This window comes from Mytilus galloprovincialis, chromosome 3, assembly GCF_965363235.1.
Source record: "Mytilus galloprovincialis chromosome 3, xbMytGall1.hap1.1, whole genome shotgun sequence".
Lineage (NCBI taxonomy): Eukaryota > Metazoa > Mollusca > Bivalvia > Mytilida > Mytilidae > Mytilus > Mytilus galloprovincialis.
Window position 1 is genome coordinate 14,542,824 of NC_134840.1, and position 15,161 is coordinate 14,557,984.

The following is a 15,161-nucleotide window of genomic DNA, read 5'->3' on the forward strand; positions in this document are numbered from 1 at the left end:
TTTGTTCTGATTATTTTTTTCTTCTTCCGCCTAATTTTTTTCTTCCGATAAATGTTTGTTTCGCAATATGTCGCTTAGATATTTGGTATATGATATAGTTCATCTTTAAATATTATCACAACGTTGTGCAGCTAACTCCCAAAAAATTTTGTAGAGAAAAGAAATTTCAATGCCGTAAAAATCGCTTGCTAGGTCCGTAAATCTCAACAAAATCCTACAATAAAACATTAATGTATGTTTCTAGATAAAAATACATATCTGTGTTACTACCTGCTGCTGAAAAATGTACATTGTATGAAAATAATCGATAAAAGAGGGACGAAAGATACCAAAGGGACAGTCAAACTCATAAATCTAAAACAAACTGACAACGCCATGGCTAAAAATAAAAAAGACAAACAGAAAAACAATAGTACACACGACACAACATAGAAAACTAAAGAATAAACAACACGAACCCCACCAAAAACTAGGGGTGATCTCAGGTGCTCCGGAAGGGTAAGCAGATCCTGCTCCACATGTGGCACCCGTCGTGTTGCTTAAGTGATTACAAATCCGGTAAATAGTCTAATTCGGTAGGTCATATTCATGAAAGGGAAGGGGATTGTAGTTACGACGTAAGGAACATATCCGATATCATTTGTGAAACGGTTATTCCATAACGGTCAACCAACTCGTGATGGCGTCCGTAAAATTTACGAAGGGATGATTTCAACTTCACCATTTGGAACTCTTGGTTTAATAGCTTCCTTGTGAGCAGCAAACCTCTATCAAGAAAATCATGATAGGAAATGCAAGCACGGGAATATCGTATCAATTGGGAGATATATACCCCGTATGCAGGTGCTGCTGGAATGTTGCTACTTAGAAATGGAAAGTTCACAATTGGAAAGCTGAAATCATCTCTTTTGTCGTAAAGTTTTGTTTTCAACCGACCCTCATTGTCAATTTCTAGATGTAAGTCAAGATATGAAGCCGACTTAACTGTATCTGTAGTATCCTTTATCTCTAGTTCGATTGGATAGATGCGTTCCACATAGTCACCAAATTTTGAATTGTTTAGTGAAAGAACATCATCTATATAGCGGAAAGTAGAGTTAAAGGATATTGCTAACTTCTTATCTTTCTTCCTAAGAAGTTCCTGCATGAAGTCAGCCTCATAATAATAAAGAAACAAGTCGGCGAGTAGAGGGGCACAGTTTGTTCCCATTGGAATGCCGACAGTCTGTTGAAAAACACGTCCTCCGAACGTAACAAATATGTTGTCAATCAAGAAATCAAGCATCTTGATAATATCAGTTTCAGAGAATTTTTTGTTTGAATCAGAGTTATCCCTCCCTAAGACAAGATACTTGTATCTACGTTGGCCATTCTTTTTTATGAAGCAAAGTAATATCAACTCTTTCAATTTGTCTTTTAGTTTGGAATGTGGAATACTTGTGTACAGGGTAGAAAAGTCAAATGTTTTAATACTGTTACAAGATGAAAGAGAGTTAGATTGTATGTACTCTAAAAGATCTTTTGAATTTTTAAGTATCCACATCTGATTCACGCCACCTCTAGAATAGGCAGTTTCACAATAACTTTGAAGCCCGTCTTTGATTGCTGATAAAATAGATGTTAATAATTTAGAAAGAGGTTTCGTGGAGCACTTGGAAGACCCAGCAATATACCGTTGTTTGTAAGGACACTTATGTAGTTTAGGTATCCAATACAGTGATGGAAGATCCAGTTCTTCATCTTTGGTTGAAATTCCAAAGGAACATAGAACAGACCTATGATTATCCAGGATTTCCTCTTTGGTAAGTGTCGTGAGGGTATATGTTGAGTTACCAAGTGAATTGTCAATACCTAATTCGTTTATCAAGCAGTTGATGTAGTGACTTTTACACACAAAAAACGTGTTTTAAAGTCACACCGGATCAATTAAATCCAAAGCATGCACTGCTCGTGAACTGTGATCGAAACGTCAATTTCATACAATGTGTGTGTGTATTCCCTCGCTATATACATGTTGCCTGTTAGTGGAATGAGCAAGCCAACAATTTTTCAACTTTAATGGACCACCCTACCTGCAGGCTAAATTATGACTTTTTGGAAAGAGAAATGTTTATTCTTTAATTTTTGCCTGGTCGAAGAATTGAAATCTGGTGCAATTTTTTTTTTAAATGAGGTCAAAGGTTAGTGATTGAGATTTTCACTATTGTCAATTTATTTCACAAGAGGTTATAAAAAGTCTCCAAAAATATTTGAATTGTTACTAAACAAGAAATTCATAATGACATAAACTGTTGCACTTCATTTTCAACTTAATTTGAAAATAATGAAACCACCAAATGCACATTTTAAAGGGAATTCAGACTAGCAACAAAATAGAAGGTGGAACAACCGAATCTCAATTCATTTTATTACATTGCATGTACTTCTATAGATATATTTCTAAATTTAACGGCATTTATAAAAAGTCAAAGTCAATTTGGGTTTTGCTTTGATGTATATTTATTGCCAGTCACAAATATTTCACAAGGCAATTAAATCAAATGAGTTTAATGATGGACTAAAGTTTCAGCGTATATTCTAGCTCTATGAACTTTTTAGGTTTTATGTGCCTTTGCCTTGCAAAAGCACACATGAACCCCTTAGAAAGAGTGGTTGTATGGGGTATTTTAACAAACAAAGGGCACGACAACTTTCGAAAACCTGACATCGGTCATCGTTTTCATAGTCGTCTTCTTCCAATATTGCTCGGTGAGTTAAATAACTTCTACAACCATCATACCCTTTACATGCACAAATATTGGTAGACACAGATTTCTGTTCGTTGCATACACAGTTGTTATTGCAAGCTGTTTTCCCTTGTTCGTATACGTACAAACAAGGTCTTGAAGGAAATCTACGGACATAGGTCCCTTAAAGAAAACCGAGAGCAAAATGTTTTTACCGTCTTACAAATGTACCAACCAGTGGGTCCGTGTAACACTTATCAATTCAAAGTTTAAAAAGTTTTGAAATTTGAGATTTTTGGAATTTTGATCAAAGTTTTAAAATATCAAAATTCCAAATTGTGTAAAAGTTTTGAAATTTTGAAATTTTAACCAAATAATTAAAATATTAAAATTCTAAATATCGTTTTTAAATTTGATAGTTTAGAAATTTGATCAAACTTGTAAAATACTGAAATGAGCGTGCAATTTTGATTATTTCACTTTTTGAAAGTTTGATATTTTAATTTTTTCTATCAAAAATAGAAAAGGGGCGAAAAGAGGGAAACATATAAACACGGTACTGATTATAATCATTGTTAGTTAGGATAAATAGCACGAAATATATCAAATCATTTTTTAATACAAAGAAGAAGTCGGTTTTTTTTTGTTTTTTTTTACATTTTAAACATCACATGGGATAACAGTATTGAAATTATAAGATTGTGCATCTATTAAAAAAAATATTCAAACCTATTTAAACCGGCATCAAAAAGGCCAGAGGCTCCTGAATTGGAACAGATGCAGGCCCACAAATGCGACAAGGTTAAACATGTTTCGTGAGATCACAACCCTCCCCCTCTTCCTGTAGCAAATGTAGAATAGACTAACATTCACACAGTTTAAAAGAAATCCAAGTCCTATGTCAGAATAGGAAACATAAGAAACTAATCAAAATGACAATGATAATAAATTAACAAAGGACTACCATATATATATATAAAGCCAGCTCCAGACCTCAATTAAACTTATTGAAAGATAATGTCTTCATCAAATAAATAACAAACACAAATCCTCCCTGTTGTATTTATTGCTATCATTCATGCAATATTTGTCTCTGACAAGCAAAAATCGATAATTCAAAATAGGTTCTTTACAAACAAATCAAAGAAACTTAGGATTAAGCTCGTTCGGGCAAAGTAGCCCTTATAGATGGATTTTGATATGTTTAATAGATATAGGAAGATGTGGTATGAGTGCCAATGAGACACTCGACATCCAAATAACAGTTTATATAAGTAAACCATTATAGGTTAAGGTAAGGCCTTCAACACGGAGCGTTGGCTCACACCGAACAGCAAGCTATAAAGGGCCCCAAAAATTACTAGTTTAAACAATTCAAACGGGAAAACCAACGGTCTTATCTATATCAAAACGAGAAACGAGAAACACGTATGAACTACATCAACAGACGACAACCACTGTACATCAGATTAACTTCATTTTTGCGAAACACCTCTTCAATTGATTCGGTTCTTATATATACTTCACTTTCAAATATTTAGTTTTCAGCGTTCTGTAGGTGAATGCTTTACTTGAAATTCAGCATTTTACAATGTACTAGTTTTTCGGGAGCAACATTGGTGTATGGCCAAAAATGGAAAAATCCATCATGCAGCTGACAGCATGGCACTTTCTTTACACGTCCCGTTCTGATTTGACGTACCTGTGTTCTTTTACTTTGATCAAAGTTGATTATCGTACGATAACTTAAAAATGCATAAATAACAAATACGGAAAAATGATATCCCTTGATACAAAAAAAAACTTTTTGAGGTTGATTTAGAGCCCCTATTGGAGCTACGTATATGATAAATGCATATACTTTTTAAAAGCATTAGTTCAAACGTTGTCTAAGGGAGCAACCATTTAACTTCAAAAGTTGTTTTACTGAAGTGAAAAAAAAATCGCGCTAAGCGCTTAAAATTTAATTTATTAAGTTTTTTTTTATCGCTATTGATCAAATTATTTGGTTCAAAATTTAACACTATAAGGTATGGGGGAAATCTGGATTCAGATATTTGTTTTGTCCTCTGCTTGCACAGATTTTTTTCCCATCAAACTGGGGTTCAGAATATTTTTATGTACCATTATTGAAGCCCCTCGTGGCTCAAGTAAAATAAAAAAATAAAAATAAAGTGTGCCCTTAGTGACAATATTTATATATCAGGTCCCCTTAGTGACAATATTTATATATCAGATTCCCAAATAAGATTCCCATTTATCGCTGATATAAACTATTCAAAATATTTTTTTAATTTTCAAAACGCCGACGCCTACAAATGGATAGATGGGGGCATAATGTACAGCGGCAACTTTTACATAAATATGAAGGCTGGAAATAATGTTTATGGTATACTTTTATAATAAATATGATGAATGTGTTCAGCTTTTACAAAACCAGAACGATAAGTTGGATGTTAACGTTTCTTATTTTTATGTTTTTGCCTTTTTAATTTAATTTGACTTTATTGGCTTTTTTTAAACTTAATTTGATTTAAATTTAACTTAATCTGACGCGCGTCAGGCGCAAATACAAAATTTACACCCGGGTAACTATCTATGAAGAGTTTATGTAGATACCTTATAAAAATTTCCTGACTCCAGGCTACCAATAATTGATCTTACTCTTAATTTCGGCGTAAAAAGATATCGACAACCTCCCACATTCCAGACTAGCACAACGTTCATTGGGACACCATGAATTCAGATTTCCTACCGTACCAATACTTAGAACTGAAATCATTGATACAAGGCAATATACGATCGTCATGCAAACGATAAAAAAATGGAAACAAAACGTTAAAAGTTACGACCGAAGTGCTTTTCTAGATCAGGAACGCTCAAAGCTGAATATCTTAGGCCAACAATTAATAAAGAAAGGAAATTGTTGTTGATTTAAACGTTAAAGATTATCGTTAAAGATTTATTCATCTACCGACATGATTGCAGAAAGTAAGAAATCGTAGAGCAAAACAAATAAAGTTGAAATCAAATGAGATAATACAACGTGTATTGAACCATTTTATTGCTTAAAGTCCAGCAGAAAACATATATATACTCAACCTAACCATACTATTTGACCTACTGCGTGTTTCTGATGCTCATTGAAAGATTGTAGTAATCTTTCTAAACTTACAATCTTTCAATGAGCATCAGAAACACGAGGAGGTGCATTTCATATTCATTGAATTAAATGCAAAGTTAAAAATCCTCATTAAAGTTAATTCATAAGAAATACTGACTTGGAATGGCTTAGAAACTTTACAATAGGAAGTTTAAAACATTTGAATTCTGAAAATCATGAAATTATCATTGTAATCTAAATTTACAAATGTTGTAACCACTTCATTTAAATAAAACAGAGTGTGCTTCCCCTAAACTGAGTGAAAATGAACAAAATTAAGAAAAAACTCTGTATAAAATGAACAATCATATGTCAAAAGACAAAAAAAAGTATCAAAATTCAATTTTTTTTCCCATCTTGAAATGTTACAAAAACAATCAAATGTCTTTTTTCATTCCATTTGATAAAAAAAACTGCACCACATGAAATGTCTACGACCGGGCAAAAAAGTTAGCTTAAGGTATTGGCTTAATCGTTGTTAGCCTGCAGGTATGCCGGTCCATTAAAATTGTAAAATAAGCTCCGTTTTCTTGATCTGTCATTCCACTATGTCCTACGTCTCAACCTAAGAAGAAATAAATGGGATAGTATGTTATTAAGGGTCAATTCTTGGTCCAGTTCTTTTCAATGTCTTCATAAATGACATATTTCATTTTGTTTAAAAAAGCACCATTTATAATTATGATCATTTATGCTGATGACAACACTGTATCATAGATAAAGTTGTTGAAAGTTTCTTGAAATAACTATAGATTCGGACTTAAATTTTAACAATCATATATCTGAAATTATAAAAAGGCATCAAGACAATTAAATATTCTAAAACGTATGGGTAAATATTTAAACAGGCTAGGTAGGTTAACATCATACTACTCATTCATTCTTTCGAATTTTAACTATAGTTGTCCAGTAATTTGGCACTACTGTAGTGAAAAAAAAATCTTTTAAAATGGAAGAAATTCAAGAAAGAGCTCTAAAATCATTTATGAGGATTATGATAGTCCTTACAAAAAACTGCTAAAAATCTAAATTACCATCTTTAAAAATAAGAAGAATAAAAACAATTGCAATAGAAGCATTTAAAATAATTCACAAAAAAAGTTCGAGCTACCTTCATTATTTGATTGGTATGAAAATTAACAAGTATGATTTAAGATCATAGGAAACAGCAGTACTCTCCAATCTAATTAAAATATAAATCTCAGTCTGATTAGGTTATACTATACATAGTATAACGTAATCAGAAATCAATATTTTAATTAGAATGCAGTACTCCCAAGAGTTCTAACTACTAGGTATGGCTTAAGATCGTTTCGCTATAATTTGGAATGAGCTACCGAACCATTGTCGAATGGAAACATCTTTTGACCAATTCAAAAACGTTTTCGCTGTTATAAAGCCTCGTCACGTGATGCTACAATATGGTGCGTGACTAATACGCGCGCAGGACCTGAAATAGAATAAAAACTTTCCAAACTAAATATAGTAGCTTAACCAACATAATGATACGGACCCTTGTAAGAAAATGAGAACTTGGATCCCTCCGCTCTTTTTATTTGGGGTAAAAATAGGAGGGGGTACTATTAAACATATTTCTTCTATTACTGTGGGTTTCTTTTCTTTCTTTCTCTCTTCTTGTAGTTTCAACAATCGACTGGTAGACATTTAACATTCATTGAACGAATAAAACATATAAAACAAACACACAAACAACCAACCACCCAACCAACCACCAAACAAACCATGTTTGAGAGGGGATAAGACCGTCTACAATGGCTTTTTTAAAGCAATTGATTTAAATTTATTATTATTAGGTCTTTCCTATTTTCTGTGGAAAAACCTATTGTATTTATTCTAATTATTATTAGGTCTTTCCACTTTTCTGTGGAAAGACCTATTGAATTTCTTCTGATTATTTTTTTTATTTCTTCCGCCTAATTTTGTTCTTGTGATGAATATTTGTTTCGCAATATGTCGCTTAGATATTTCTCATATGGTATATCGTATAGTTCATGCGCTTTTAAATTTCACCCTGCTAAGACGAACAATTTTCTTTGTAAGAGTTATACTGTGTTTTTTCCTACAATATCCAGTTAAGACAAATTTTATTTTCGGAGGAGGGATGATAATGGAATTGTTACAGATCAGCTGAAATATCTATTGTAAATGATCCTACAAGTTAATACAATATACAGTCACAGACCTTATCTGACCTCCTATACATTTCTAGGAATATGATTGGTTAAAAGCGTCCTCGTAGAAACCGTGTATATTTAATATTATGTTAGTTGGGAGGCGGGGCTTATTTCATACACGGTTAGTAGTGGAGTTACGTCCCTTTATATTCCATATAAGGTAATAAGGAGGCGGGGCTTATTTCATACACGGTTAGTAGTGGTAAACATGTATTACGTCCCTTTAGAAAAACAAAACAGTACTGAAAAAAATCTTAAAGGTTTCAACAAACGAAGAAAGTGATGTTTAAGTGAAATAAATTCATAAAACACATTTAAATCTAACGAGTTGTCATTGTTGGCATCTGTTTTTGTAGGATCAAAGGAAGCAGTTTCTTAATCATGTAAATGCTAACTGTACTGAAGACTTGATTATTCTGATAGGTCACTAGTCTAAATTTTACACGTTAAGATAGTCGGTAAGATAAATTAGTTACTCATGCTTCGCTCTCACCCCATATGGAATTTACTGACCCCATATATAGTACCGTATTAGGTCACTAGCACACTATGTTACCAATAATATTTATAAGTACGTCTGATACAGTGACAATTCTACAACAGATTTACCCATCGAATCACCAGCAGTGATGTTGATACAAGGCTGTGTTATTTTGTATATATAATTCGTCTAAACATCCGCCCAACAATGTTAAATCTGTACATTTGTCATCGCATTTATTTTGTTTTTCCCTTGCGGGGATTCGAACTCATGCTCACGCTAGACCACTCGAATACCTAGGCTTCATAATAATAAACCTTTCGGTGGCCGAGTGTTACCTTTCCTCGTCAGTTTTAATATATATGTCTGCCTGTGTGTAGTGACAACTGCAAACTATACCTTGTCCATCAGATTTCTTATGATTAAGAAATACCAGGCCTTAGAATATGTATAAAGTGGCTAGAAAATTAACCTAATGATGATAATTTACTTCAGTTAACTTCTAACCTTCAAAATGATATTCATGTAATTGAAAACTGGTGTTCGCAAAATTGTATGAAATTAAATGCCAAAAAGTGTAAATCAATGATTGTTGGTTCAAAACAAAGACTTTGTTCAACTGGAAACAGTTTAGATATCAATATTTCAAATGAACAAATAGAAAATGTAGATTGTGAAAAACTTCTTGGTTTATATATTGACAAAAACCTAAATTGGAATCAGCAGATAGATAAAATGTCATGTACTATATCAAACAGAATCAATTTATTACAAAAGATAAGAAAATATTTACCTATGCATATACGTATTATCTATTTTAATGCTTATATTCTGCCATTATTTGATTATTGTTGCAATATATGGGGAAGCTGTTGTGAAAGTGGAATAAATAAACTTAATAAGTTATTAAAGAAATCTGCTAGGGTTATAGTAAAAGCTGACATAATTACATCATCCAGTTTATTGTTTAATAGTTTACGCTGGTTAAATGTGTAAAAACGCATTCAATACCAAAAGGTAATACTTGTATTTAAATCATTAAATGGTATTGTTCCTAACTATTTACAAGAAAATTTTCATTTTACTGATAATCAAAATTATAACTTACGTTCAGCTGATGAAAAACTATTAAATCTTCCAAAACCAAAAACAAATTTTTTAAAGAAAACATTTACATATTCAGGTTCTCAAATATGGAACAGTTTACCAAATGAAATAAAAATGAGTAATACACTTGTATCTTTTAAAACAAAATGTTACAAATTTTTCATCAATTGTGCAAATTAATACTAGTATGCTTTTTCATTATTATTTAAATACAATTGTATATTGTGTATAATATAACTTTATAATACTCTATGTACTTATAAATATGTTATTATTATTTTGAGGACTCTCAGGAAGATTAGTTTTAACTAATGGGATCATCCTCTTGAAATAAAGATTATTTATTTATTTATTTTATTTATTTATTTATGTTAAAGTAGATTTGATTCGTATATATAGATATACTAGAACACACCCGTGATATCGCGGGTCCGCGTGACTGCATTTTTAGTATATAATTATGCGTAAGCCTTATTTGAGTATTGGTATTGTCATCTGATAAAGTCATGCCGATTATAAGATACACTGTTTTCTCTGCTTTCGAAATCTTTTTGTATGAACCCGTCGACCTGGAACTTATCAATTATTGGTAATATTAATTATTTGGAAAACAAAAGGTCCTGGAATGGAGTATTTTTTAATCAACAGCATTGTAAATAAAGTTGAATTCTTTTATTCGCTGTTTTACGTCATGCCCGCTAACAAATTGAAAACTGTACCTATACGCCTTATTTTAAGGCCAGATTTTTAGTATTCGTATTGTTATCTTAGAAAGTCTTACTGATTAAAACACTACAATAGGGAACAATTTGACAATGGTTGAATTTAGTAGTGTCAACCCTGTGATTATGACCCGTGTATGTAGCAAAATCATAAATACACCGTTTGTCAGATGCGGAACGTACAGATAAGGTAATAGGTAATAGGTGAATGTACTATTGGTATCGGATTCGACCCGGAACTTGTTAATTATTGGCAATATTAATTATGTGGAGAACAAAAGGGTCTGGAGTGGTGTAATTTTTAATCTACACCATTGTCCTATATTAGTTATATATACAGTTGAATTCTTTGATTTGTCGTTTGTACCCGATGACGGCTGACAAATTGGAACTCGTTATTTTAGTATTATAGATATATATACTTAAAAACACAACAGCAGAAGCGGGATTTTTAATCATGCTTCTTTTAGCATCAGACGTCAATGTAGAAAATAGGAAGCCGTGTCGTTTGTTTATGTGTTACATATTTGTTTTTCGTTCATTTTTGTTTATATTAATATGGCCGTTAGTTGTCTCGTTTGAATTGGTTCACATAGTCTTTTCGGGGCCTTTTATAGCTGACTATTCGGTATGGGCTTTGCTCATTGTTGAAGGCCGTACGGTGACCTATAGTTGTTAATGTCTGTGTCATTGTGGTCTCTTGTGGACAGTTGTCTAATTGGCAATCATACCACATCTTCTTATATATCGTCAGGTCACAAAAGACGTTCTTTAGTCGTTACTAGTGTAAACGAGAAAAATCTGATATAAAATCTCTCGATTCTTATGTTTTTTGAATAATTGATTTATTCCTTATTCTTTTTATGGTTTTTCCACTTTTTCATGGAAACCCTTTCAATAGTGAGTTTTTGTTTTGTTATCTTCTGCCATATTTGTTTCTTCTGCTGTATATTTTTAAAATATGTCGTATTTATATGTGGTATACGATATCGAACAGTTTATACGCTCTTAAAAATGACATCGCTTAATCGAACACTTGGCTATGTAAAAGCCTTTTGTGCACTACTTCTTTGCAGCTGTAAATGATTACGACAAAAGTCTTTTTTTTACATATTTGCTCATTATTACCTTTAGCTATCGAGATTAATTTTCATCGAAGAGATCTTAAGATTCCATATAAGATTTATTGTAATGCAATTAGTTTGTAACGATAATTTTTATTGGACGTTGACAAATATTTTGAGGGGTTGGACTCCACGTTCTACCAGTCCGTCGCTAGGTAAACTCAATTTGCGACAGTAAAATCTACGTTTTACGAAGGTCAAGCTTAAAATACAATACAGTTATCTCCTTATTTTCCTTTAATGTATTTGACATAATTGAATTAACCGTAAAGGTAAATCATAAACCATAAGGAATATATACCTTGGGCATTTGATTCGAGGTCCTGTGTTCACCAAAGAAGAAACTAAATCAAGGTCAAGGTTCAAGGTAATATTATTTTTTGTTTTGTGCGTCTCATCAAAGTTGTTCGTGGCAACATGTCATAACAGGAAATTATAATTGTTCGACGCGATGAGGTAACATTTATAGTAGTGTAATCTTTGATATATTAAAAAACAGATTTATGAGATTATATTTTATAAACCACAAATTTTAGAAACGTAAGGTCTGTTGAAATGAGATCCTTGCTTGATGACCTTTAAATTAATGTCAAGGTCATATGTATTTTTGAAGATGTAGCTTTTGACTTTTGCGTTAACTTCATATTTATACATTGTGTAAACCATGGAATATTTGCATAAGATTGCAATGCATTATAGTGCAATCTATAATCATGGAGACCGTTAATGTTAAATGTGAACATTATATTGAAGTCAGCTCGAGGGAGCCTCTAGTTTCAAATTAAGCACACAATTGTTAAGCATTTGAAAAGAGACTACATATGCATACTTATTTGTTTCTTTAACTTCTTTTAACTTACGATTAGTTTAATCATGTGCATTTAAAATACCTACCATATATTTGCAGGCTGTAGGTCGACTAGGAGGTCAGCAAATGGAACAAGACTGCCAAGAACTGAAATCGAAAGCATTAGATCCGTCAAATCAGGAACTTATGAGAGAATTCAGACAATCACAGAAAGAGATGGAAGAAATGAAACATACAATTGACCATTTGGAGTCGGGTCAAGAAGAATTGAAGGAAAAATTTGTAAATTTACGAAGTTCATACGACTCTTTTAAAACACGTACAAATGACAGTAAGTTATTTTATGTTCTCAATGTCCTCTATGTACTTTATTTGACCTTTTTAACTTTTTTTATTCGAGCGGCATTGATGATTCTCTTAAAGTCTAAACGTGCGTCTGTCATATACAAAATTTAAAGCCAGGAACCTATGATGAGCTTATTTGTGACATGACTGTTTGCAAAGTATGAATTATTCGAAATACTAAGGATTTCCTTATCCGAGGCATAGATTACCTTAGCCTTATTTGGCACAACTTTTGGGTCCTCAAAACTCTTCAACTTTGTACTGCTTTTCTAAATATTTTGATCTGAGCGTCACTGGTGAGTCTTATGTAGACGAATTATAAACCTGGTGCCTTTGATAACTAATTAGGATATACGTAATGAAAAGAATAAACAAACAAGTTCAAGAAGTCTATTGTCTATAAACACATCTGTAGTACGGGGCGCCGAATGGGACTCTTGTGGTTTTGTACAAAATTCAATTCTGTCATAACAAAATCATTTTTGTCTTACAAAACTATGTGATACAGACTTGTTTTATGAGAAGTTCAATTTTGTGATGACAAAATTCATTTTTGTAGACAAAATTCATTTTTGTGATGACAAAATTCATTTTTGTAGACAAAATTCATTTTTGTAGACAAAACTCATTTTTGTAGACAAAATTCTATGTATGCAAATATAAACTTATTTGCATACAAAATTGACTTTTGTTACCTGATATGGAAATTAAAACAGAAAAGTCAATTGTGTGAGACAAAATTGACTTTTGTGAGACAGAATTGACTTTTGTGAGACAAAATTGACTTTTGTGAGACAAAATTGACTTTTGTGAGACAAAATTGACTTTTGTGAGACAAACTTCAATTTTGTGAGACAAACTTCAATTTTGTCTAACAAAAGTCAATTTTGTCTCACAAAAGTCAATTTTGTCTCACAAAAGTCAACTTTGTCTCACAAAAGTCAATTTTGTCTCACAAAAGTCAATTTTGTCTCACAAAAGTCAATTTTGATTCACAAAAGTCAATTTTGTCTCACAAAAGTCTTTGATTCACAAAATTGACTTTTGTGAGACAAAACTCAATTTTGTGAGACAAAATTCAATTTTGTCAATTTTGTCTCACAAAAGTTAATTTTGTCTCACAAATGTCAATTTTGTCTCACAAATGTTAATTTTGTCTCACAAAAGTCAATTTTGTGTCACAAAAGTCAATTTTGTGTCACAAAAGTCAATTTTGTGTCACAAAAGTCGATTTTGTATGCAAATTAGTTCACAGAATCCAAAACTAAACTAATTTGCCTACAAAATTGACTTGTCGCCCAATTTTCAAAATAGGTAACAAAAGTAAAGTCTGTGTTACAAAAATGAATTTTGTCATTGACAAAAGTAACTTTTGTCCACTGAAAGATAATTTTATATGACAAAATTTTAAGTTTGTAGTATGCTACAAATTTTGTTAAACTGAACTCATTTTTGTTGAACAAAACTCACTTTTGTCCGTACAAAATTGAATTTCGAGTACAAAACCACAAGAGACCCATTCGGCACCCCGTACGTAGGGTGTACTAATTCAACGAGTGAAAACCCGTACCAATGTCTTTCAATTGTACATTCTTAACGGGTATACATGTCCTGATTATGTGCTGTTGAGTCCTGATAGTGTGCTTATGTTGCACAGGTTTGGCGAATTTGTTTAAATATGTATCAATTTGCAGGTTGTCCGCATATTGATATTGTAAAATATCAGCTAGCGGTCATAATATGAAGCTTTTTGTCGAGTGAGCACAGCTTACAAGTTCTAAAAGGCTTCAAATTGTATGTATAATACAATATGCATGCAGACACCAAATGATCGATCTTACATGATAGAAATAAGTGTCCTTTTTGTAACGCAACCTTGCCACATCACACCACATACTTGCAAAGTACTGTCGCAGTATTTTCTCTAGCTCACAATTGTGGCTTACCGCAGCATGAGAAACATTTGAAATAGTATAGTTGTTCCATTCAACATATTAACAACCTTTGTAAACTATTCAACTGTACTCTGGTGGATTTTTACAATGTTTATCTTTGCATTTTTGTTACAACCGTCTTATTGGTGAATACTCACCATTCCGTAAGTAGCAAAGTCCTTTATACAACATTGTATTCAAAGCTTTCAAACTATTGAAAAAGCTTACAGAGTATTTGAATTATATTGACAAATATAAAACGATGTATTTCAATTTATTTTAATCCATTTCACATTTTATTTTATTCCTTTACGGTTTTTTAGTTAGTTTAAATAAAGGCAACAGCAGTATACCGCTGATCAAAACTCGTAAATCCATGGACAAAAAACAAAATCGGGGTAACAAACTAAAACTGAGGGAAACGCATTAATTATAAGAGGAGAACAACATATATAAAATATGGTGCACTGTATCCGACGCGCTAAACCACTCGACCACCTAGGCTTCACAATAATAAAGCTTTCGGTGGCCTGATTTTACCTTTCCTCGTCAGTTT

General features: G+C 32.2%; 1 protein-coding gene across 1 annotated transcript in view; it reads left to right on the forward strand.

Annotated features, from left to right (window-relative positions):
• LOC143066213 (uncharacterized) overlaps window positions 1-15,161 on the forward strand; it is a 64,035-nt gene that overhangs the window by 16,617 nt on the left and 32,257 nt on the right. The window contains exon 2 of the mRNA XM_076239212.1: window positions 12,426-12,657. Within this exon, the coding sequence (XP_076095327.1) occupies window positions 12,426-12,657 (232 nt within the window). The remainder of the gene's footprint in view (window positions 1-12,425; window positions 12,658-15,161) is intronic.